We start from the raw sequence: 25,510 nt of genomic DNA, 5'->3' as shown, positions 1-25,510 counted from the left end.
GACAAATAAGGGAAACCAGCATATGGGAATATTAAAACAGCTTCTGTAACTGTGCTCTGAGTCTCTGAGTCAGGAAGATTGAGATGGAAGGGATAAAGCTGAAGGAAGGCAAGAGCACTGATGGCAAGAGAAACGGAACATACAAAGAAAAGACAAATAGATAAACATACACAGTTATTTAATCTGTGATTAAAGAAAATTTTATTTCCTATTGTCTATTCTAAAGTCCTTTCTTTACTTAAAAATATTTTTACTTACCTATTGTGTTGGTTAGATTATCTGGTCAATGTTGAATATAGATGGTAAAAATAGATATGCTTGTGTTTGCTCCTGATTTCAGGGGGAAACCATTAAGTATAATGTCAGCTTTCAACAGGCTGAGGAAGTTTTTTTGTATTCCTAGCTTGTTGACAATTTATATCATGAATGGATGTTTTCTCTTTTACTCTATTAATACATTACATGGGTACATTTTTTTTTTTTTGTGGTACGCGGGCCTCTTACTGTTGTGGCCTCTCCCGTTGCGGAGCACAGGCTCCGAATGCGCAGGCTCAGCGGCCATGGCTCACGGGCCCAGCCGCTCCGTGGCATGTGGGATCTTCCCGGACCGGGGCACGAACCCGTGTCCCCTGCGTCGGCAGGTGGACCCTCAACCACTGCGCCACCAGGGAAGCCCTGATCCTGCTTTATTTTAATTAGTACTTTCGTGGTATATCTTTTCCCAGCCCTTTATTTCCAGGCTTTTTATGTCTTTATAACTTAAAATGTGTTCCTTGTAGTGATCATGTAATTGGTGCCTCTGCTTTTTTTTCATCCAGTCTGACATGGTTGTGCTTAGAGATGCCATTTCTTAATCATTGTCCATATCTCTGTCTGCTTTTGTTTCTCTTAACAAAATTAGCATTAATATAAAATTATTTTAGTTAAAAGATGGAACCTGGCAACAGTATATTTTCATTACCCACTACCCCTCACTTTAGTGATATTGTTGTAATATTTATAATGTTTATAAATATATTCTTATACATATTGTGTTTATACATTTGTTTTATTCAAGTCTTTCAAAAAACTAAGAAAATCCATTTTTAATTGTATTTCTTACTTTACATTAACACACATTACAGTTTTCAGTGCTCTCCAGTTCTTCCTGTAAATTTGAGTTGCCAACTGATATGATCTCGCTTCAGCCTGAAGAACTTCCTTCAGCATTCCTAATAGTACAAATCTGCTGGTAAGAGTCTCTCGGCTCTCATTTATCTGAAAATATTTTTATTAAAACTTCATTCATGAAGCATCCTCTCACTGGATATAGAATTCTTGGGTAAGTGTGTGTGTGTTTTTCTTTTAACACTTTAATTATGTCACTTCAATGTCTTCGGGCCTCCATAGTTACTGTTACAAAGTCAGTAGTTATTTCTCTGTATGCAACATGGCATTTTTTCCTGCCTCTTTAAGATTTTTGTCATTATTTTTTGGCTTTCCGCAGTTTGACTATGAAGATCCTAGATGTGATTTTTTGTTGTTGTTTGTATTATGATTGGCATCTGTTGCACTTTTTATATCTATAAATTAATTTTCCTAACATGTTTAGCAAAAATGTTTTGCCATTATTTCTTCTAATACTTTTTCTGCCTTTATTTCTTTCTCCTCTTCTTCTAAAACCCCAATGAACATATTTCATACAGTTTATATTAACAGTCTCTGAGGCTCGGTTCGTATTTCTAAATTTTTAAAAAATTCTTCATATTGAGTGATTTCTATTTTCAAGAATACTGAGTCTATCTTTTGCTACCCCAATCTGCCATTGATCTCATTTAGTGCATTTTAATTTTCAGTTGTTACTTGTTCAGCTCTAGAATTTTTGTTTCTTAATAGATTTTATTTCTTTGTGGAGACTTGCTATCCTTTCACTCATTTATCATATATATTCCCCTTGTATTTCTCTTTACCTTTTTTAACACATACACGATAGCTGCTTTACATTCTTTATCTAGGCTCACTTGGAGTCAGTCTATATTGACTGTCTTTATTCCCTAAGTATAGGTAATGCATCAGTTTTTTAGTTTTTCTTTTTTTGGGGGGGGCATGCTCTATAATTTGGGGTTGAAATCTAGACACTGGAGACAATACATTGTAGCAACTCTGTATTCTGTTGTGTTCTGATGATTGTGGTAGTACTGCAGGTCTGACTCAAATTTCAAACTTTGTCTCCCTCTTCCCACTCCCAGGGTGTAGCTGTTTATCTCTCTGTTCTGTTTATACCGCACTCAACCACTGATTTTTATAGCCCAGTCCGCTGGGGATCTTTCCTGGGCCTGTGTTAATTTCATGGTCAGCAATGGATTTCAGTAAAAATTATACTCATTTTGGGAGCTGAATCCTCTCTGTGGTTTCCTTGCTAATTTCCAGCTGTTCTGCAAGGCTTATGTTCTGCCCTTTGATACATCAAGCCTGTGCAGTTTCAGATGTCTGCTATCTGGGCTGTGTACAGTATTGGAATGCACTCAGTTAAAAAGCAGCAAACTCACACTACCTGATGAAGCTCTGTCCACTTTTGCACTGAGCCCTCTCATATCTTCCCTGTGCACCACTGAGTTTTTCAACAGTTAGGGATTTAGGCAGATTTTATACTCAGATTTTGAGTCTTATTCCTACTGCTTACTTGCTGTTAGAATTTCCCTTATCACATATCCAGCTGCTTTTTCAGTCCTAAGCTCTGATCTCTCACACCTTGACCAATGGAGGCTGTAATTCTTCACTAATATTTCCTGCCTCAGTCACTGGGGAGGGCGCTGAGCATCCTTACACAACTAAGCTACAAATGCACCACTCTTACTATTTCCAGTTGCGGTTTTTGAGAATAAGCTCTCTTCCTGTTTCTGACTGCTTATGGGAACTCTCCAGTTCCTTTAAGTAGTTGGGATCTTTGTGTATATTATCCATCATTATTATTATTATCTGCATGGCCACTTCACTACACTGCTAGTACTGGAAGTCTCTGTTTTACCCATGACGCTCTTAGCAATCATTTTCTATTTGGCTTCTCCTTCTCTTAGCCTACACTGCTTAGGAATTGACGGATTTTAACAATTAATGAAAAGAGATAAGTGCCTCAGACTGTCAGGTTCTTCTCTGTCCTTCTCTTCTCTGTCTTGATAAGCCTGAACTAACGTTTTCCATCTCTCATGTCCCTCACAGCTGTTAAAGTATCTTCTCAGCTCTTCTTCGTTCTAGCATCTGCTTCAGCCTCAGGTTCTTAGTCTCTTTGACCCTAAAACCAATGAATTTGCAAATGCTTCAGGGAAAGGCAGCAGACCATGTCAGGCTTACACACCAAATCTCCCTTCTCCCTCAGATACGGCCCCTTGAGTGTTTATACTCTTTCTCTGGAAAGTGGAATTGCTCAGCATGTTATTGCAAAATATCTTACTGGATCCAGTAGTTTTTTCATTTTCCACTTGTATATTCTAAATCAACAAAGGATGACAATTTGGTCTCTTTCTTCTGGCATTTCTTTGTTACAGCATTTTAGGTGTACAGGTGTATGAAACTGACAAATGTATATACCCATGTCAGTACTACCACACTCAACATATAGAAAACTTCCATCACCCCCAGAGCTCCTGCATGTCTGTCTGCAGTCACTCTCACCCAACCTTGCCCTGGAAACTAATGCTATGTTCTATGTCAATATGGAGGATCTTCACAGGAAATCCCTACAAATGAATTCATACAGCATGTACTCATTTGTGCCTGTCTTCCTTCACTTAGCATAGTGTTTTTAAGGGTCATCCATGTTGGGTTGTATAGCATTAGTGTCTTCATTTTCTTTGAGAAACACTTTATGGTTTTCAGTGATAGGGCCCACATGTGTTTTGTTAAATTCATCCTTAACTGTTTTATGATTTTATTGCTAATTTAACCATCTTTATGTCAACATTTTATTTTTTAAAGATACTAGTATATTGACATACAGTTGATTTATTTTCCTTTTACCCTCCTCCTTGCTAAATCCACTTACTTAGTTCTAGTAGTTTTTTTGTAAATTCTTTAGGATGGTCTACTTATACCATCATGATTTCTATGAATAAAGACAATGTTACATCTTCCTTTTCCACTGTATGCCTTTGTTTCTCTTTCTTGCCTCATTACACAAATAAGAACTCTATTAAAATGTTAGTAGCAAATCTGAAAGAGGACATCCTTGAATTATTCCATATATTAAGGGGGGAGTGTTCAATGTCTGACCATTAAATATAATTTAGCTCTAGCTTTCTCGTAGATGCCCTTTATCAGGTTGAGATAGATCTTTTCTCTATCCTCAGTTTGGTGAGACTTTTTTGTAATCATAAAGCTATGTTGAAATTTGTCAAATCCTTGGTTTTTGCATGTATTTAGGTGTCATATTTCAAATATATATGTATCTCCTGCTAGTGTAGTTAGTTATGTGGATTGATTTTGTTGTTGTTAGCCCTATCAATTCAGATTTAAGCATTGGAAAAAATATGAGTATTTTCCATATTTTTCTGTGCTAACATACATAACATATATGATAGATTTTTGAAATGAAATCATAAGTACTATTTTGGAATCTACTTTTATATTTTACTTTTTCTTCTTTTTCAGTTTTTTTCACCTACAATGGAATGTAATCTGCAAAAAAAAAAAAAAATACCCTGAATCACTACGCTATACACCTGAAAATAACACAATATTATAAATCAACTATACTTCAATAAAAAAACCTGATTTTATTAAGAAAAACCCAATGCAATCATATGATATATAACCCATCTTATAGTGATGTATCATCTTTTTTAGTAGCTGCTGCCGATTTAACTTACTTGTCCAAAGCCGTCTGAAAGCACATGTATAAAAGTATTTATTTTGTTGTTTATTTAAAAATATTACCTTATATATGTGCACTACATTCTAAGTAACTAGTCAAAATTCGTTATTATTACAAGCACACCTAATCTTTACTGTGCAGAAAGGAGTTGTGCAGAGATGTGTCAGATACTGAGTGCGTTACCTCATATTAGACATTTGCTCCAAGAGACACTGTTTTCTCTGCTTTGTGTGGCTTTGACAACAACAGCCTTTAACATTAAGGAATCTACTACTAAACTTGCAGAATCGGCTAGAGACCTTCAAGATGGTGGAGGAGTGAGACGTGGAGATCACCTTCCTGCCCACAAATACATCAGAATCACATCTACATGGGGAACAACTCCTGCAGAACACCTACTGAACGCTGGCAGAAGACCTCAGACTTTCCAAAAGGCAAGAAACTCTCCACGTACCCGGTAGGGTAGGGCAAAAGAAAAAAGAAAAATAGACAAAAGTATAGGGACGGGACCTGCACCTCTGGGAGGGAGCTGTGAAGGAGGAAAGGTTTCCACACACTAGGAAGCCCCTTCACTAGCGGAGACAGGGGGTGGCAGCAGGAAGCTTTGGAGCCACGGAGGAGAGCGCAGCAACAGGGGCGCAGAGGGCAAAGCGGAGAGATTCCCGCACAGAGGATTGGTGCCGACCAGCACTCACCAACCCGAGAGGCTTCTCTGCTCACCCGCTGGGGCGGGCGGGGGCTGGGAGCTGAGACTCGGGCTTTGGAGGTCAGATCCCAGGGAGAGGACTGGGGTTGGCTGTGTGAACACAGCCTGAAGGGGCTAGTGTGCCACAGCTAGCCGGGAGGGGGTCTGGGAAAAGGTCTGGACCTGCCTAAGAGGCAAGAGACCATTGTTTCAGGGTGCACAAGGAAAAGGGATTAAGAGCGCTGCTTAAAGGAGCTCCAGAAATAGGCGCGAGCCGCGGCTATCAGCATGGACCCCAGAGACGGGCATGAGACGCTAAGGCTGCTGCTGCCGCCACCAAGAAGCCTGTGTGCAAGCACAGGTCACTCTCCACACCCCCCTTCCCGGAGCCTGTGCAGCCCGCCACTGCCAGGGTCCCGGGATCCAGTGACAACTCCCCTGGGAGAACGCACGGCGCACCTCAGGCTGGTGCAACGTCACGCCGGGGCAACGTCACGCTGGCGCAACGTTACGTTGGCCCCTGCCGCCGCAGGCTCGCCCTGAAGTCCATACCCCTCCCTCCCTCTGGCCTGAGTGAGCCAGAGCCCTGAGGCGACCTACACGCAGAGGCGGGGCCACATCCAAAGCTGAACCCCAGGAGCTGTGCGAACAAAGAAGAGAAAGGGAAATCTCTCCCAGCAGCCTCAGGAGCAGCGGATTAAATCTCCACAATCAACCTGATGTACCTGCATCTGTGGAATACCTGAATGGACAACGAATCATCCCAAATTGAGGAGGTGGGCTTTGAGAGCAACTGTAGACTTGGGGTTTGCCTTCTGCATCTAAATTGTTTCTGGTTTTATGTTTATCTTAGTTTAGTATTTAGAGTTTATTATCATTGGTAGATTTGTTTATTGATTTGGTTGCTCTCTTCCTTTTTAAATTTTTCTTATATAAATATATTTTTTTCCTTTTTCTGAGTGTGTATGTGTATGCTTCTTTGTGTGATATTGTCTGCATAGCTTTGCTTTTGCCATTTATCCTAGGGTTCTGACTGTCCTTTTTTTTTTTTTTTAGTATAGTTTTTAGCACTTGTTATCATTGGTGGATTTGTTTTTTGGTTTGGTTGCTCTCTTCTTCCTTTCTGGTTTTTTTTTTTTTTTACTTTTAAATTTTTTTTAATTTTTTATTTAACTAACTTTATTTTCTTTCTTTCTTTCTTTCTTTCTCTCTTTCTCTCTTTCTTTCTTCTTTTCTTTGTCTTTCTTTCGTTCTTTTCTTTCACCCTTTTGTTCTGAGCCATGTGGCTGACAGAATCTTGGTGCTTCAGCGGGGGGTCAGGCCTGTGCCTCTGAGATGGGGGAGCTTAGTTCAGTACATTGGTTCACCAGAGACCTCCTGGCTCCACATAATACCAAATGGTGAAAGGTCTCCCAGAGATCTCCATCTCAACACTAAGACCCAGCTCCACTCAACGACCAGCAAGCTACAGTGCTGGACACCCTATGCCAAACAACAAACAAGACAGGAACACAACCCCACACATTAGCAGAGAGGCTGCCTAAAATCATAAAAAGGTCACAGACACCCCAAAACACACCACGGGACACAGTCCTGCCCACCAGACAGACAAGATCCAGCGTCGTCCACCAGAACACAGGCAACAGTCCCCTCCACCAGGAAGCCTACACAACCCACTGAACCAACCTTAGCCACTGGGGGCAGACACCAAAAACAATGGGAACTATGAACCTGCAGCCTGCAAAAAGGAGACCCCAAACACAGTAAGTTAAGCAAAATGAGAAGACAGAGAAACACACAGCAGATGAAGGAGCAATGTAAAAACCCACCAGACCAAAAAAATGAAGAGGAAATAGGCAGTCTACCTGAAAAAGAATTCAGAGTAATGATATAAAGATGATCCAAAATCTTGGAAATAGAATGGAGAAAATGCAAGAAACGTTTAACAAGGACGTAGAAGAAATAAAGAGCAAACAAACAGTGATGAACAACACAATAAATTAAATTTAAAATTCTCTACAAGGAATCAATAGCAAACAACTGAGGCAGAAGAGCAGATAAGTGACCAGGAAGATAAAATAGTAGAAATAACTACCACAGATCAGAATAAAGAAAAAGGAATGAAAAGAATTGAGGGCAGTCTCAGAGACCTCTGGGACAACATTAAACACACCAACATATGAATTATAGGGGTCCCAGAAGAAGAAGAGAAAAAGAAAGGGACTGAGAAAATATTTGAAGAGATTAGAGTTGATAACTTCACTAATATGGGAGAGGAAATAGCCAATCAAGTCCAGGAAGCACAGAGAATCCCATACAGGATAAATCCAAGGAGAAGCAAACCAAGACACATATTAATGAAACTATAAAAAATTAAATACAAAGAAAAAATATTAAAAGCAACAAGGGAAAAACAACAAATAACATACAAGGGAATCCCCATAAGGTTAACAGCTGATCTTTCGACAGAAACTCTGTAAGCAAAAAGGGAGTGGCAGGACACCTTTAAAGTGATGAAAGGGAAAATCCCATAGTTTTGGAAGTTTTAGCAACAGCAATCAGAGAAGAAAAAGAAATAAAAGGAATCCAAATCAAAAAAGAAGATGTAAAGATGTTTGCAGATGGCATGATATTATACATAGAGAATCCTAAAGATGCTACCAGAACACTACTAAGATAATCAATGAATTTGGTAAAGTAGCAGGATACAAAAATAATGCACTGAAATCTCTTGTATTCCTATACACTAATGATGAAAAATCTGAAAGAGAAATTAAGGGAACACTCTCATTTACCATTGCAACAAAAAGAATAAAATACCTAGGAATAAACTTACCTAAGGACACAAAGACATGTATGCAGAAAACTATAAGACACTGATGAAAGTAATTAAAGATGACACAAACAGATGGAGAGATATACCATGTTCTTGGTTTGGAAAAATCAACATTGTGAAAATGACTCTACTACCCAAAGCAATCTACAGTTTCAATGCAATCCCTATCAAACTACCAATGGCATTTTTCACAGAACTAGAACAGAAAATTTCACAATTTATATGGAAACACAAAAGACTCTGAATAGGCAAAGCAATCTTGAGAAAGAAAAATGGAGCTGGAGGAATCAGGCTCCCTGACTTCAGACTATACTACAAATCTACAGTAATCAAGAGAGTATGGTACTGGCACAAGAGTAGAAATATTGACCAACGGAACAGGATAGAGAGCCCAGAGATAAACCCACACACATATGGTCAACTTATTTTTGATAAAGGAGGCAAGAATATACAATGGAGAAAAGACAGCCGCTTCAACAAATGGTGCTGGGAAAACTAGAGAGCTACATGTAAAAGAATGAAATTAGAACACTCCCTAACACCATACACAAAAATAAACTCCAAATGGATTAAAGACCTAAATGTAAGGCCAGACACTATAAAATTCTTAGAGGAGAACATAGGCAGAATACTCTATGACATAAATAACAGCAAGATCATTTTTGACCCACTTCCTAAAGAAATGGAAATAAAAATAAACAAATGGGACCTAATGAAACTTAAAAGCTTTTACACAGCAAAGGAAAGCATAAACAAAATGAAAGACAACCCTCAGAATGGGAGAAAATATTTGCAAATGAAGTAAATGACAAAGGATTAATCTCCAAAATTTACAAGCAGCTCATGCAGCTCAATATCATAAAAACAAACAACCCACTCCAAAAATGGGCAGAAGACATAAACAGACATTTCTCCGAAGAAGATATACAGATTGCTGACAAACACGTGAAAGGATGTTCAACATCACTAATCATTAGAGAAATGCAAATCAAAACTATAATGATGTATCACCTCACACCAGTCAGAATGGCCATCATCAAAAACTCTACAGACAATAAATGCTGGAGAGGGTGTGGAGAAAAAGGAACCTTCTTGCACTGTTGGTGGGAATGTGAATTGATACAGCCACTCTGGAGAACACTATGGAGGTTCCTTAGAAAACTAAAAACAGAACTACCATATGACCCAACAATCCCAGTACTGGGCATATATGCTGAAAAAAACATAACTCAGAAAGCGTCACGGGGCTTCCCTGGTGGTGAAGTGGTTGAGAGTCTGCCTGCCGATGCAGGGGACATGGGTTCATGCCCTGGTCCGGGAAGATCCCACATGCCGTGGAGCGGCTGGGCCCGTGAGCCATGGCTGCTGAGCCTGTGCTCCGCAACGGGAGAGGCCACAACAGTGAGAGGTCCGCGTACCGCAAAAAAAAAAAAAAAAAAAAAAAACCGTCATGTACCCCAATGTAACACAATGTTCATTGCAGCCCTATTTACAACAGCTAGGACATGGAAGCAACCTAAGTGTCCATCGACAGATGAAGGGATAAAGAAGATGTGGCACATATATATAATGGAAAATTACTCAGCCATAAAAAGGAACGAAACTGGGTCATTTGTAAAGACGTGGATGGATCTAGGGACTGTCATACAGAGTGAAGTCAAAAAGAGAAAAACAACTATCGTATATTAACGCATATATGTGGAACCTAGAAAAATGGTACAGATGTACTGTTTTGCAGGGCAGAAATAGAGACACCATGTAGAGAACAAACGTATAGACACCAAGGGGGGAAAGTGGTGGGGGAGTGGGGGTGGTGTGATGAATTGGGAGATTGGGATTGACATATATACACTAATATGTATAAAACAGATGACTAATAAGAACCTGCTGTATATTAAAAAAAACAACCACGAACTACCATACCACACAGCAATCCCACTGCTGAGCATATACCCTGAGAAAACCATAATTCAAAAAGAGTCCTGTACCACAATGTTCATTGCAGCTCTATTTACAATAACCAGGACCTGGAAGCAACCTAAGTGGTCATTAACAGATGAATGGATAAAGAAGATGTGGCACATATACACAATGGAATATTACTCAGCCATAAAAAGAAACAAAATTGAGTTATTTGTAGTGAGGTGGATGGACCTAGAGTCTGTCATACAGAGTGAAGTAAGTCAGAAACAGAAAAACAAATACCGTATGCTAACACATATATATGGAATCTAAAAAAAAAAAAAAATGGTTCTGAAGAACCTAGGGGCAGGACAGGAATAAAGACGCAGACGTAGAGAATGGACTTGAGGACATGGGGAGGGGGAAGGATAAGCTGGGACGAAGTGAGAGCGTGGCATGGACATACATACACTACCAAATGTAAAATAGATAGCTGGTGGGAAGCAGCCGCATAGCACAGGGAGATCAGCTCCGTGCTTTGTGACCACCTAGAGGGGTGGGATAGGGAGGGTGGGATAGGGAGGGTGGGATAGGGAGGGTGGGAGGGAGACGCAAGAGGGAGGAGATATAGGGATGTATATATATGTACAGCTGATTCAGTTTTTCATAAAGCAGAAACTAACACACCACTGTAAAGCAATTATACTCCAATAAAGATGTTAAAAAATAAGTAAATAAATAAAATTTAAAAATAAACTTGCAGAATCAGAAGACTGTCCACTGAGAAATTACGGCAGTAGTTGATGATAACCCTCGTGAATTTCACCCTGATTCTAGTAGGATTGCAACCAAGATACCAGTTTTTGTAATTCATTTGAACACTATAAATATTTTAAAAGGTATTTTTGTTTGCTTCTCAGAAAGTTTGTCACCTTTCACCATTGACCAAAATAATAAGTCTCGGTCACGTATGTATATATGTTCCTAAAGGTAGACTTTTTTTTCTTCTTTCTGCCAGCTGAGGTGAGGACAGATTGTGAGAACTGGTAACTGGTCAGGAATATGCTTAACTGTTAGGAGAAGCTGGTAGAGCTGTCCTTCATAATTTGTTCAGACATCTGGCTACCACTGTTAAGTAGGATACAGAAGAACATATGGTTCTCATTTAAAACACTGCAAATATCGTCATGATGGAGATGGTGAAATTTTAAGAAAGACCAATACTGTTTTGATTATAATCTCAGACAGAAAAAAAAAAAAAACACCCCTGCATGCTAAACTAAGAATTCCAGCGTCTTATTTATAGAAATTTCTATTCTGTGTTGTGTTCTTTACAGTTTTTAGAGAACAAACGATACAGAAAGGTAACTGTTGCCTTTTTTTCCTGTTTTTTCTTCAAATACAATTAAACAAAACATTAAAAAGAAGAGAAAAATATATACTGAAAACAATTGTAAATTTATGAGCTCTTACTTTTAACAACACCTTTCATTTGGAATTTCAAAGTTACATTCTTGTGCCATAATCCCATTGATTAGGAATAAATGTGTATGTGTTTTCCAATTAGACTGTAATTAAATAGCAGCCTTCTATTTCAGATGAAAGGGTTCTACTAAGAGCTGTCAGATTAATCCAGCTGCTTATAATGTGTGTTGTATTTGACCATTTGCCAAAAAAGTGTGAGGATATATGAGCCAGCTGGCATAAAGCTGGAGGGTGGGAATCTCTCAGTTGATTAGAACTAGGGCTATGACATTTTTATAAACTCTACTTTCAAAATGCCAAACAATAAAAAAAAAAACCTACCTTGACTGCCCTACAATTTTGCCAAGCAATGATAGCTTCAGAAATTTTCAGCTTAAAATATCTCTTCTGATTCATATTACTTGAACCCCTAAAAGAAGCCATTTACTTATACTAAAAAAACCCCGAAAACCTGCTTGAGAGAAAAATATAGATAGTAAAGCTACATTTTTACCAGTTAAGGAGCCTTGGATTATAATTTTGTTATACTTCCTATCTATAAAAAAGAGGAAAATTAATTTTAAATTAAGAAACACAATAAAGATATTGATGTCAAAAAGTTAAAAACACATGCTAATTTCATATTATTTTTTAAAATCAGAGACCAGAGCTAGTCAGAATGACTAATTTTTTTCATTTTCCCTATCACTTGAGTAATTATGTTACGTTGACTGTAACTCGGGTTACTTTTACGCATCAGCTCATCTGCATACGTACTTCTGTGGGAGTGTGTGAGCTCACCAGGTGTGGATGTGCCACTCCAAAAAGTCCCATGTCACTCTCTCCCTTTGATTTTTTCCCCACCTGGTGCTTGCTGCAGAGACATGTCTGACTGGCCTTTTGCGTTATCTGAGAAGCTGTCAAAAGGCTGGGAAGATTTGGGAAGATTTCAAAAACCTGGCTGAGCTTGCCTTCTCAAGAATAATACTTTATGACACTTTTATCCTCTATCCCAAACCTCAGATGTTTGACTTTTTTTTTTTTTTTTCCACCGCTGAAATGGGCCAACTAGAAGCCTAGGGAGACTTAGGAAACTTTGAAAATATAAAAATCACAGAATGTTTCCACTTTCACTGAATTGTGGACATTTATATTTTCAAATTATAAGGTGACAGATGTGGCCTGGTTTCACCAGAAACAGAATATAAAAGAGAAATCTCATTTAATGACACATGGTTTTTAGTAGTTCACTTATATGAATATTTAGCTTTCTCTATTTGTTTTATTTATTTATATTATTTTAATAGGTAATGCGGTTACATGGCTTAAAAATCAAAGTATAAAATGTATAAAGCAAACTGTCTCATGTTTGCTCATGAGTACTCCAGACTCCCCAGCCTGTAGCTAAACACTGTTACAAGTCACTTGTGTATCCTCCCTGGCATTGCCAGATTTAGCAAATAAAAACACAGGACTCCTAATTAAATTTCAGATAATAAATGAATACTTATTTAGTATAAGTATGTCCAAACCATTGCATGGGATACACATAAACTGAAAAAAAAATTGTTTATCTCACATTCCGATTTAACTGAGTGGCCTGTATTTATCTGGCAACCCTAATCCTTCTTGAAATTTTTACACAAATGGAAGAATTACGCTTCCACGTTTATTGTCTTCTGCCCCTCTTCTTTTACATAAATGGCAACACCTTATGTACTGTTCTGCACCTGATCTTTTTTAACTCAACACTATGACGATCATTCTACAGGATAATGAAAAGAGATTTCTTTGTTTACCATCATTTATTTAACCAGAACCTTCTTGGTGTACTTGTGGTGAGTTCCTATATTTTGCTCTTATAAACAATGATGCAATGAATAATCTTTTAAAAAACTTTGTCTCCAATTATTTTCCAGTTTTACCGTGGCATAATTGACATATAACATTGTATTAGTTTAAGAGTACAACATAATGAGTTTGATATATGTACATATTGCAAAGGAATTATTACAATAAATTTAGTTAACATCACTTTATATAGTTACAAAATTTTTTTCCTTGTGATGAGAACTTTTAAGATCTCTAACTTTCAAGATGCTAACTCTCTTAGCACCTACCGAATACACATACAGTATTATTAGCTATAGTCCCCATGCTGTACATCACGTCCCCAGGACTTACTTGTCTTATAACTGGAAGTTTGTACCTTCAGACCGCCTTCTCACATTTCCCCTACCCTCCGCCCCCCCGCCTCCAGTAACGACCGATCTATTCTGTGTCTCTAGGAGTTTGGTAGTTTAAAATTCCACATATAAGTGAGAACATACAGTATTTGTCGTTCTCTGCCTGACTTATTTCACTAAGCTAATGTCCTCAAGGTCCATCCATGTTGTCGCTAATGGCAGGATTTTCTTCCTTCTCACAGCTGAACGATATTCCATTGTATAGCTACCACATTTCCTTTATCCGTTTATCCACTGATGAATGTGCACGAGGGTACCCTTTTGTCCTCACCAACACATATCTTTTGATTTTGAGATAACAGCTATCCTAACTGATGTGAGGTGATTTCTCATTGTTATTTTGATTTGCATTTCCCTGATCATTAGCGATGTTGAGCATCTTTTCATATACCTATTGGCCGTTTGTATATTTTCTTTGGAAAAATATCTCCTCTGGTCCTTTGCCCATTTCTCAGTTGGGTGGGTTGGTTATTTATTTATTTATTTATTTATTTATTTATTTATTTATTTGCGATTGATGTCTTTATATATTTTGGATATTAACCCCTTATCAGATGTATGCTTTGCAAATATTTTCTCCCATTCAGTAAGTTGCCTTTTCATTTAGCTCACTATTTTCTCTGCTGGGCAGAATTTTTTTTTTTTTTAGTTTAATGTAGTCCCACTTATTTATTTTTGCTTTTATTGCCTGTGCTTTTGGTGTTCAGTTAAAAAAACATATTGCCAAGAATGTCAAAAGTTTTTCTTCCTATGTTTTCTTCTAGGAATTTTATAGTTTCAGTTCTTATATGCAAGTCTCTAATCGATTTTGAGTTGATTTTTGTATATGGTATAAGTTAAAAGTTCAATTCCATTATTTTGTATATGGATATCCGGTTTCTCTAACACCGCTTATTGAAGAGATCATCTTTTTCTCATTGTACATTCTTGGTGCCTTTTTCAAAAATTGGTTGACTATATATGCATCAGTGTATTTATGGGCTCTTATTTCTGTTCCATTGCTCTGTGTGTCTGTTTTTATGCCAGTACCATACTGTTCTGATGACTATATCTTTGTATATTTGGCCCTCTGAATCCATGCTTCCACATCCAGGGATTCAACTAACCAGGGATCAAAAATATTTTTTAAAAAAGTTCAGAAAATTTAAAAAGCAAAACTTGAATTAACCACACGCCGGCAACTATTTACATAGCATTTACATTGTATTTACAACTATTTACATTATATTAGGTATTATAGATAATCTAGAGATGCTTTAAAGTATACAGGAGGATGTAGGCAAATACTATGCCATCTTATATATGGGACTTGAGCATCTGTGGATGTTGGTATCCATGGAGAGGAACCAACCCCCCAAGGATACTGAGGGATGACTGTAGTTGGAAATCTGGAATCGCGATCCCTCAGCTTTGTTCTTCTTGTTCAAGATTGCTTTAGCTTTTGCATTCTTTTGTATTTCCATATACATTTAAGAATTTTTGTTCTATTTCTGTGAAAAATGCCATTGGGATTTTGATCTCTACCCCTATTGCACTGAGTCAGTGTATCACCTTGTGTACAATGGACATTTTAACAATATTAACTCTTCCAATCTATAAACAAGAAATGTCATTCCATTTATCTATTAATTCTTTGATTTCTTTTATAAATGTTTTATAGTTCTCAGTGTATATACCATGAGGCTTACATAAAACATAATCTTTTAACAGTGTATTTTAAGGGGAAAGCAACTTAATTTTGTTTGCATATAAAAGCTCAATACTTTTATCTCCTCCCAATTTATGGTTTTGATGTCACAATTTACATCTTTTTTTTTTTTTTTTTTTTTTTTTGCAGTACGCGGGCCTCTCACTGTTGTGGCCCCTCCTATTGCAGAGCACAGGCTCTGGACGCGCAGGCCCAGCAGCCATGGCTCATGGGCCCAGCTGCTCCGCGGCATGTGGGATCTTCCCGGACCGGGGCACGAACCCGTGTCTCCTGCATCGGCAGGCGGACTCTCAACCACTGCGCCACCAGGGAAGCCCAAGGAAAGGGAACCATATTTTTTTTTTTGCGGTACGCGAGCCTCTTACTGCTGTGGTCTCTCCCGTTGCGGAGCACAGGCTCCTGACGCACAGGCTCAGCGGCCATTGCTCACGTGCCCAGCCGCGCCGCGGCATGTGGGATCTTCCCGGACCGGGGCACGAACCCGCGTCCCCTGCATCGGCAGGCGGACTCTCAACCACTGCGCCACCAGGGAATCCCTACATCTTTTTATATTGTGTCTCCAGTGACAAATTATTGTAGCTATCATATTTTAAATTCTTTTGTCTTTTAATCTTTATGCTAGAGTTATTAGTGATTTGCACACTACCATTACAATTTTAGAGTATTCTGAATTTGACTAGATGTTTGTCTTTACCAGTGAGTTTTATACTTTCATACCATTTCATTTTACTATTTGGCAACCTTTTCACTGAAGAACTGCTTAGCATTTCTTGTAAGGCAGTGGTAGTGGTGATGAACTCCAGCTTTTGTTTGGGAATGTCTATACTTGTTCTTCGATGCTGAAGGCTAACTTTGCAGGGCAAAGTATTCTTGGTTGCCAGGTTTGGGGGGGGGTTTCTTTTTTTTTTTCAGTACTTTGAATATATCATCTCACTCGGAGCCTGCAAAATTTCTGTGGAGAAATATGCTTATAGACTTATGGGCATTCTGTTGTATGTGACAAACTGATTTCTGTTGCTTCTTTCAAGATTTTCTCTTTGATTTTTGACAGTTGTATTATAATGTGTCTTGGATAAGTCTTCTTTTTTATTTATTTATTTTAACATCTTTTTCGGAATATAATTGCTTTACTATGGTGTGTTAGTTGGATAAGTCTTCTTTTTTATTTATTTATTTTAACATCTTTTTTGGAATATAATTGCTTTACTATGGTGTGTTAGTTGGATAAGTCTTCTCTGAGTTGAACCTGATTGGGAATTTTGAGCTTCACGATGCTGGATATCTATATCTCTCCTCATATTTCAAAATTTTTCATCCCTTGTTTGTTTAAATAAGCTTTCTGTGCTGTTCTACCACTCTTTTCCCTCTGGGATTCCCATAATGTGAATATTGTTTCTTTTGATGGTTTCCTTAAGTCTCATAGGCTTTCTTCATTCATGTTCATTTCTTTTTCCTCCTCTAACCAGATAAATTCAAATGACCCCTTCAAGTTTGAGGACTCTTTCTTCTGTGCTCTCTCGTGGCTCGCTGAGTTTCTTTAGAACACATGTTTAATTCTCTGTTAGGCAGTTTATGGATCTGCACTTCTTTGGGGTCAGTTACTGGAGGTTTACTGTTCCTTCAGTGGTGTCACGTTTCCCTGATTCTTCATGATCCCTGTAGCTTTGAGTTAGTCGGTGTCTGTGCATTTGAAGAAGCAGTCACATCTTCCAGACATTAAGAACTGACTTCATAAAGGAAATGCCTTCGCGGGCAGGTGTGGGCACCCTGGGTCTGGTGGTGTGGGCACATGTAGCAGCTGTGGCCCGGGGGTTCTGGGGTTCCTGACATTGGCAGCTGCGTGGTCCTTGGTGGTAAGCGCTTTGGGGGGGGGGTCCTTGGTGGTGGTCGGGGCAACAGCAGTGAGGGACTGATCAGGTGGAGGTGGTGGGAGGAGCTGGTGGTGTGCACACACTTGACTGGGGGGTCGGCTGCAAATACCTAAGCGGTGGCAGAGGCTGGCTGCCCGCACTCATGCAGTGGTGAGGGCTGGGCAAGCGGCGGGGGCCAGGGCCAACTGTGGGCACACGAGCTGGCAACGTGCACCTGCACTGCAGGGCTGCTGGTGTGCATTCATGTGGCCACACGGGCCAGCTCTGGGCATGTACACATGCTGGGGTCGACTGTGTACGCCCAAGCAGCTGCAGGCCCTGAGCTGGCAGCACGAGGGTGCAGTGGCCACACTGGATCCTGGGGCCTGGAGCTTCTGTGCTGAGGTGAGGAGAGACTCAAGACAGTGGGAGTCGGAACACAGAAACTTCTGGGGCCATCAGCAGTGAGCATGGCAGCAGGTTTGCAGCTGCTGCTCTGACTGTTGGGTGTCCTCAGTGGTGGAAGCAGCGGGGTCCTCTGTGGGACCATCCACTGGAGTCCACAATGGGGTCGTCAGTGAAGAAAGCTGCAGGGAGTTTGCAGCATCTGAAAGGACTATGGGGGTCTGGGGTCCTCTGCAGAGCAAGCCACTGGGAACCATGGTCTCTCCCAGTACATGGCTGAGGTAGGTAGCACCTGCCCTTCCTTACTGCTAGGCATCTCCAGATGTCTCAGCTATGCCCGCCTCTGGGGTGGGGGGGGACGTGGGTAAAACCAAAACAGTTCTTCATGTAGTGCCCCCCAAATTTGGGAAGCTGGTTGCTCACCCTGCTCTCCTTTTCTCCATGAGGGGAAATTTCCAGGGCCAGGGAGTTCCCTTTGGTGCAGAGCAGACCAGCCTGGGGGATGAGATGAGAAGCCAAAACGAAACCCTTTCTGAGGTTATTCTGTTTTTGCTCCACTGTGTTGCTGAGGGTTGATTAATATCCACCATATTCATTACTGTTTTCTATTCATTGATGTTGTTCACTCCCCTCTTTTGTTGCCATTTGTGGTTTTAACTGAGCATTTTATTATATGATTCTATTTCCTCTCTTCTCTTAGCGTATCAATAAACCTCCCTTTTTACTTGTTTTAGTGGTTGTTCTAGAGCTTGCAGTATGCATTTACAGCTAATCCACATCTGCTTTTAAATAACGCTAGACCACCTCACGTGTAGTGCAAGAAAGTACGTTGTAATAAAAAAATCCTAATTCCTGCTTCCCACCCCTTGTATCATTGCTGTCATTTCCCTGATACGTAAGTATATGTATACATATAATAAGCATACATAATGGAATACATTTTGCTTTATTATCTTGAACAAACTATTATCTGTTAGATTAAGAATAAACTATAAATAAATAAATAAATGTATAAATGTTTTTATTTTATCTTCACTTATGCATTCTTCAATACTCTTCGTTTCTTTATGTAGATCTACGTTTCTGGCCTATGTCATTTTCCTTTTTCTCTGAAGAAATTCTTATAACATTTCTTGCAAGTCAGCTCTACTGGGCAGAACCTTCTTTCATAGTTTGTCTGAGAAAGTGTTTGTTTCTCCTTCACTTTTGAAGGATAATTTTTCAGGGTAGAGGTTTCTAGGTTGGTTGGTTTCAAAGCGTTGGTTCCTCTCAACGCTTTGAAAATTTCCTTCCACTCTTTCCTTCCTTCCTCTTTTCTGAGGCAAAGTCAGATCTAATTCTTACCCTTGCTCCTCCACAGGTAATATGTATTTTTCCTCTGACTCCTGTTAAAGTTTTCCCTCTATCTTTGATTTTCTGAAGTTTGAATATGATATGCCGAGGGTAGGTTTTTGACAATTTATCCTGCTTGGTGTCTCAGCTTCCTGCATCTGTGCTTTGATGTCTCCCATTAACTGAGGACATTTTCAGTCATTACTGCTTCAAATATCGCTTCTTGCTTCTTCTTTCTTCTCCTCCTAGTATTCCCGTAAGGCACATGTTACACCTTTTGTAGTTGTCTCACTGTCCTTGGATAATCTTGTTTCTCTTTTCTTTTGTTTTTCTCGGTCATTTTTTTTTTCTCTTTGCTTTTCAGTTTTGGATGTTTCTATTGTCATATCCTCAAACTCAGAGATCTTTTTTTCCTTCAGCGGTGTCCAGTCTACTAATGAACCATCAAAAGAACTCTTCACTTCTGTTAGTGTTTTTGACCTCTATTATTTGATTTTTCTTAGACTTTCCATCTCTCTGCTTACACTATTCATTTTTTTTGCATGTTGCCTACTTTTCCCATTAGAGCTGTTAGCAAATTAATCATAGTTTTAAAAATTCTTGCTACATCTGACTGGTTCTGAGCCTTGTTCAGTCTCTTCAAGTTACATTTTTCCCTTTTAGTATCCTTTAATTTTTTGTTGGAAGTTGGACACGGAAGTTCTGGGTGGAAGGAACTGCAGTACACTGGTCTTTAGTGATGCAGTGGTGAGGTGTGCACTCTACAGTCTTACGATGAGGCCCCTGTCTTTTGGGGAGCCTGCGCCCCAGAATGTGACCCTCACCGCTGCTTCTCAGTCCCCGCCACCACTTATGTGGGGCAGGATAGCTACGGAAGGCTGCAGGGGATTACGTACCTTCCCCAAATGGGTATTCCCCTCTCCCCAGGTCAGCTAGGCTCCGATTTAAAAAAAAGGTTAGATGCTGGGTGACTAGTTTCTCTTGAGGGCAGGCCTTGATAGGAACAAGTACTCTGACGCACTACTATGTATAAAATAGAGAGCCAACAAGGACCTACTATATAGCACAGGGAACTCTACTCAATAGTTTTGTTTGTTTGTTTTGTGTTTTGTTTTTTTTTTTGCGGTACACGGGCCTCTCACAGTTGTGGCCTCTCCCGCTGCGGAGCACAGGCTCCGGACGCACAGCCCCAGCGACCATGGCTCACGGGCCCAGCCGCTCCGCGGCATGTGGGATCTTCCCGGACTGGGGCACGAACCCGTGTCCCCTGCATCGGCAGGCAGACTCTCAACCACTGCGCCACCAGGGAAGCCCCTACTCAATAGTTTTTAATAACCTATAAGGGATAAGAATCCGAAAAAGAACACACACACACACACACACACACATATATATATATGTTCTATATACATACATACATGTATAACTGAATCACTGTGCTGTGCACCTGAAACTAAGACAACATTGTACATCAACTATACTTCAATTAAAAAAAAAAAAAGAACAAGTACGCTGGCCTATCTAAGAATGGTTCCTTGCCCCCTTCCCTTGCAGGAGTCATGGGGGGATTTTCTCTGATATTTACTGGGAGAACGTGGTTGGCCTCCTAGAGGTAAAGCGCACAAAGGTGCCGCCACCCCAAGACTGACTCCCTCTGGGTGTTTCAAGTCTTGGATTTGTCTGCACTGGACCTCCAGTAATCCTCAGTACAGCTCAGGGTTTCCTACCTCAACACTGGTTCTCTGGGAGGCTTCTGCTCGTGAGTTTCTACTCCTGTAAGTTATGATTCTCAACATCTACCGGTCTGTCCCATTTCTGGAGCAGTCATTTGTCCTGTGACCTCACTTCTCTGACAGATCTAAGAAGAATCATTGATTTTCCAATCTGTTCAGCTTTTTACTTGTTGTTAGGACAGAGTGGCAACTCCTAAGCTCCTTCCGTGTTGGACCAGAAGCTGAAAGGCTCTACTTTCTTTTCATTGGCACTCACCTTGTGTACCTCTGCCTATTCTGATCACTTTGATTTAGGTGTGTTTCCTGGGCATGAAACGTTCCAATTAGAAATTATTTTTTTTCTTTGACGTGTGAATGCAGCTCATTTAGCCAGTTTATATTATTGCTGTCACCGGTATGTTTTGGTCTCAGATTTATAACTTTTATATACAATGTGATCTCCTTTCTCTGTTTGATTTTATGAAGTCCTGAAATCCAGGATGGGCTGTATTTTTGTTCTGGAGGGCAGGGGGTAACCATTATTATTAGAACTATAGGCAATAACTTTAGTTTATGGCTTTGTTTTTTTTTATTTTCTGAACTATGATAGCTTGTAAAAGTATCTGATTTCTTATTTTCCCCCTCTGCTTCCTCTTCTCTAGCACCCAATTTCAGACAAAGTATTAGCTCTCTTAGCATCTTTCCTTGTACTTCTCTGACGTGAATTCCCAGCATTATGTGCTCGGGCACCTTTGTCTCTCAGCCATTGGAGGTGAGGCAATCAGCACGTTCTGCCTCTCAGCATCTGCCCCACCTAATCTTTGTTGTACACCTTGTGCATTCTCAGTATAACATTTCTATTCTTTTCCTAAATCTCCCTTTGTCTGTCAGCTCTACAGACCATGTATGTGTCGCTCCTTCAGCCCTGTTGTGCAGGGCACTTTCTTAGTTGTCTTCTTGGGGGCCTGAAGCCTCCAGCAGCTCACCCTCAGCGTCACTAACAAGACTCACAGGAACAATATTAACTGAATTCCTCTGCGTCCCTCAGCTTGTTTGTTGCCTTTATGCTTTAAAAGTAACCTGTGTTATTTTGTTTTCCCTGGACGTTTCCCAGAGCCACCTCCGTGGTGCCTCTGTACAAATATGCAGCCCCGTGTACAGGATGCTTGGCAGGAAGGAGGAGAACATGTCACGCGTGCTGGACAGAGTCTGCCTTCTGTGCCGCCTCCAGCTCTGTCTTCATTCCTGGGATGATTATTTCCGACTTTCAATGTTCTTCGACGTGGTTCAACGTTGTCGTCACACACTGTCATTTTCATATAGCACTGGATTATATGTATGTTTCATTTAGTATTTTCTAAAAATGTTTGTTATTTCTGGGTGGCTTAATTCCACTGTACCAGAGACACACTCGAAATGATCTCAATTGTTTGAAATTCGGTGAGACTTGCCTCAAGGCCCAGACAATGGCCAATTTCACTAAACACCCCAAATGCATTTAAAAAGTGGAGTGCAGTGTTCTAGATTTATCTATTAGGTCAAATTTGCTATGAACGCAATTTAAATATTCTGTGTATGATTTTTTGGTCTGCTCCACCAGCAATTAAGGGCAGAATGTTGAAGACTCTCACTGTGACTGTGGACCTGCCTAGTCCTCTTTTCAGTACTTCCAGTTTTTACTTCATATATTTTTATTTTATTTGCTGAAAACAAATTTACAATTTATCTGTGTAGTAGGCTGGCTGTTTTATCATTATGAAATATGTTTCTAGCAATGCTTCTCGCCTTGAAGTCTGCTTTGCCTGTTAGTAAAGGGATTACAGCTTGTTTTGGTTATACTTTACATATTATATCGTTTACATTCTTTTATTTTAACATTTCCGTGCCCTTATATCTAAATCATATCTCTTGGAAACAGCATATATTTGGGATTTTTAAAAATCTTGAAGCGTTGCCTTTTAATTGGAGCATTTACTGATATAGTTGGCATTATATGTATAAACTACTTACTGTATGTCCTCTCTGATTATCTTATCCCTTTATTAAGTTAATCAAATATTTATGATTCTGTTTTTTATTCCATTTTTCCTCTCTATAGGCTTATCTATCCCTATAGATTTCAAAATAAATCCTACACCGATTAGGACTACTCTAAATAATAAGTACTTTTTATTACTTCTTCATTACTACAAGGTTGAATTCCCGATTAATGTCATGTACTTTAATTCTACATGTATTTTCAAGCATATGACATAACTATTAATGTTAGAAACAGAAATTCTCATTTAACTTTACCTATATATTCACTTTTTCCACTGTTCCTCCTACCTTTCCGTACTTCCACGTTTCCATCATTTTTCTATTGCTTGAAGAACTCCCTGATTATTTCTTTCATTGTAGGTTTGCTGCTAATAATTTCTCACAGCTTCTGTGTGTCTAAAGGTCTTTATTTCCAAAGGATTGTTTTCGCTAATGAAGTGTTCTGGGTCGACAGTTATTTTTTTCCAGCATATTGAAGTTGTCACTCCATTTTCTTCACGCTCAGATAATTTCTATGGAGAATCAGCTCTCAGTACTGGTATTGCTCCTTTTAAGGAAATGTGTCTATTTTCCTTTAGATGCTTTGAACATTTTCCTTTTTGCCTTTTAGCCATTTTACTATGCTGCTAATGTGCAGATGGATTTTTTTTCTTTTTAATTTAATTTGCTTGTGGTCATAGTTTTTTTTTTTTTTTTAATCTTTGACTTGAGTCTTTTGTCAGTTTTGAAAATTCTCAGCTATTGTGTCCTCAAATACTGCTTCTATTTCATACTTTCTCGCCTCTATCTGGAACTACAATTATACACATTTTAGATCTTTCACAGAGCCTTTTTTCTATCTTCTATACTGCTTTTCTTTCATTTTGAAAAGTTTCTTTCGGTATTTCAAAATAAGGTATTTTCTACAGATCTCTCCTCCAGCTTAGTGACCCACTCTCCTGTGTCTGACCAGCTGCTGAAACTGTTTGTTGAGCAGCTGATTTCAGTTATTTTATATTATGGCTTCAAAATTTCCATTTGATTCTATTTAATAGATTTCCATTATTTGGTAAAAACTTCCATCCTGTCATTTCTTTCCTTGAACATATTAGTCTGATAATTCTTTTTTTTTCCTAACATCTTTATTGGAGTATAATTGCTTTACAATGGTGTGTTAGTTTCTGCTTTATAACAAAGTGAATCAGCTATACATATACATATGTTCCCATATCTCTCCCCTCTTGTGTCTCCCTCCCTCCCACCCTCCCTATCCCACCCCTCTAGGTGGTCACAAAGCACCAAGCTGATCTCCCTGTGCCACGCGGCTGCTTCCCACTAGCTATCTATTTTACGTTTGGTAGTGTATATATGTCCATGCCACTCTCTCACTTTGTCACAGCTTACCCTTCCCCCTCCCCGTAATTCTTAATCACCTGTGGAGCTGCTGCTGTTTCTATTTTTTTCTCTTGCGTTTTGACCAACTGGTTCTATCTCCTAAAAGCTTAAGAATAAACTGCTGAATGGAGGATATTGTGTATAAATGTTATAGAGACAGGAAATATAGTATCTTCATCTAGGATTATTTCCTTTTATCTGGAGGATAACTAGAATAGGAATAGATACACTTGATTCATTCAGGATGGTGATGTTTCAAACTGGGTTTCTGTCTTAATGAAGGATAATCTATTTCTGATTTTCCCTTTCTCCTAGAAAATAGTACTTTGGGGATCTTATGTGAAAGCTCACTGTGTTTGCACGGTACCCCGTTTGTCTTGTCCTGAAGCTCGGTGTCTGTATTCCCAGCCACATGCTTAATCACCTGCTTGCATTTGTCTAGAACTGTCAGTGCAGTTTTGCTTGAACTCTTGGCCTCTCAAGCTCCCCACTCCCCTCACCCCCGTGTAGCTTAAGAAGCGGCCAGTTCCAGTGCCTCCATGACAACCTTTCCTCCGGGCTCTCCTCTTCTCAAATCCGGGCTGCCTTGGTACCTCTAAATTTCAACATCTGTCTCCCCACATCTGTGAAACTCCTGTCGTTCTCTGCCACTGCTTTCAGCTAATCCTCTCAGTTTCGTGGCCTTAGAAATTGGCAGATACCCAGATGAGAGAAGTGGCTCACCTCAATGCCATGTCCCTTCTCTGAGCATCTCGGCCACTCAAGTTGTAGACACCTTGGCTGTTCTAGAAAACAGAAGTGCCTTCAGAAGGTTGTTGTTATTTTAATTTTATCCCCTTTATAACCTGTTCTAGGCAGGCTAGTTAGTCTGTACAAAATCTACTCCGTCATAGCCAAAGGCAAAGACGCCAACTACTTCCTACCAGTTCCACTGCTACCACCTGGATGTGAGTCCCCATCACATCTCACCCAGAGTATGGAGTTGGTCACCCTGTTTTACCCTTGCCCTCTTATAGTCTACTCTCAACAGAGCAGTCACAGTGATAACTCAAAAATACAGAGCTCTGGGGGGTCTGAGAAAAAAACCCAAGTCTACAAGACCCTACA

General features: G+C 39.6%; 1 protein-coding gene across 3 annotated transcripts in view; it reads left to right on the top strand.

Annotated features, from left to right (window-relative positions):
• The window catches only part of LOC115866801 (uncharacterized), a 290,768-nt gene that overhangs the window by 228,451 nt on the left and 36,807 nt on the right, over positions 1-25,510 (top strand). The window contains exon 5 of one of the 3 annotated variants that reach the window (XM_060288175.1): positions 5,135-5,984. The exons of the other annotated variants lie outside the window; for them this stretch is intronic. Coding sequence (XP_060144158.1) covers positions 5,135-5,310 — 176 coding nt within the window. The 3' untranslated portion in view covers positions 5,311-5,984. Of the gene's footprint in view, positions 1-5,134; positions 5,985-25,510 lie in introns of those variants that run through there. 3 annotated transcript variants of the gene reach the window in all.

This window comes from Globicephala melas, chromosome 18, assembly GCF_963455315.2.
Source record: "Globicephala melas chromosome 18, mGloMel1.2, whole genome shotgun sequence".
NCBI classification, from domain to species: Eukaryota; Metazoa; Chordata; class Mammalia; order Artiodactyla; family Delphinidae; genus Globicephala; species Globicephala melas.
Note: the sequence above shows the minus strand (reverse complement) of the source record. Positions and strands in the feature narration are given on the sequence as shown.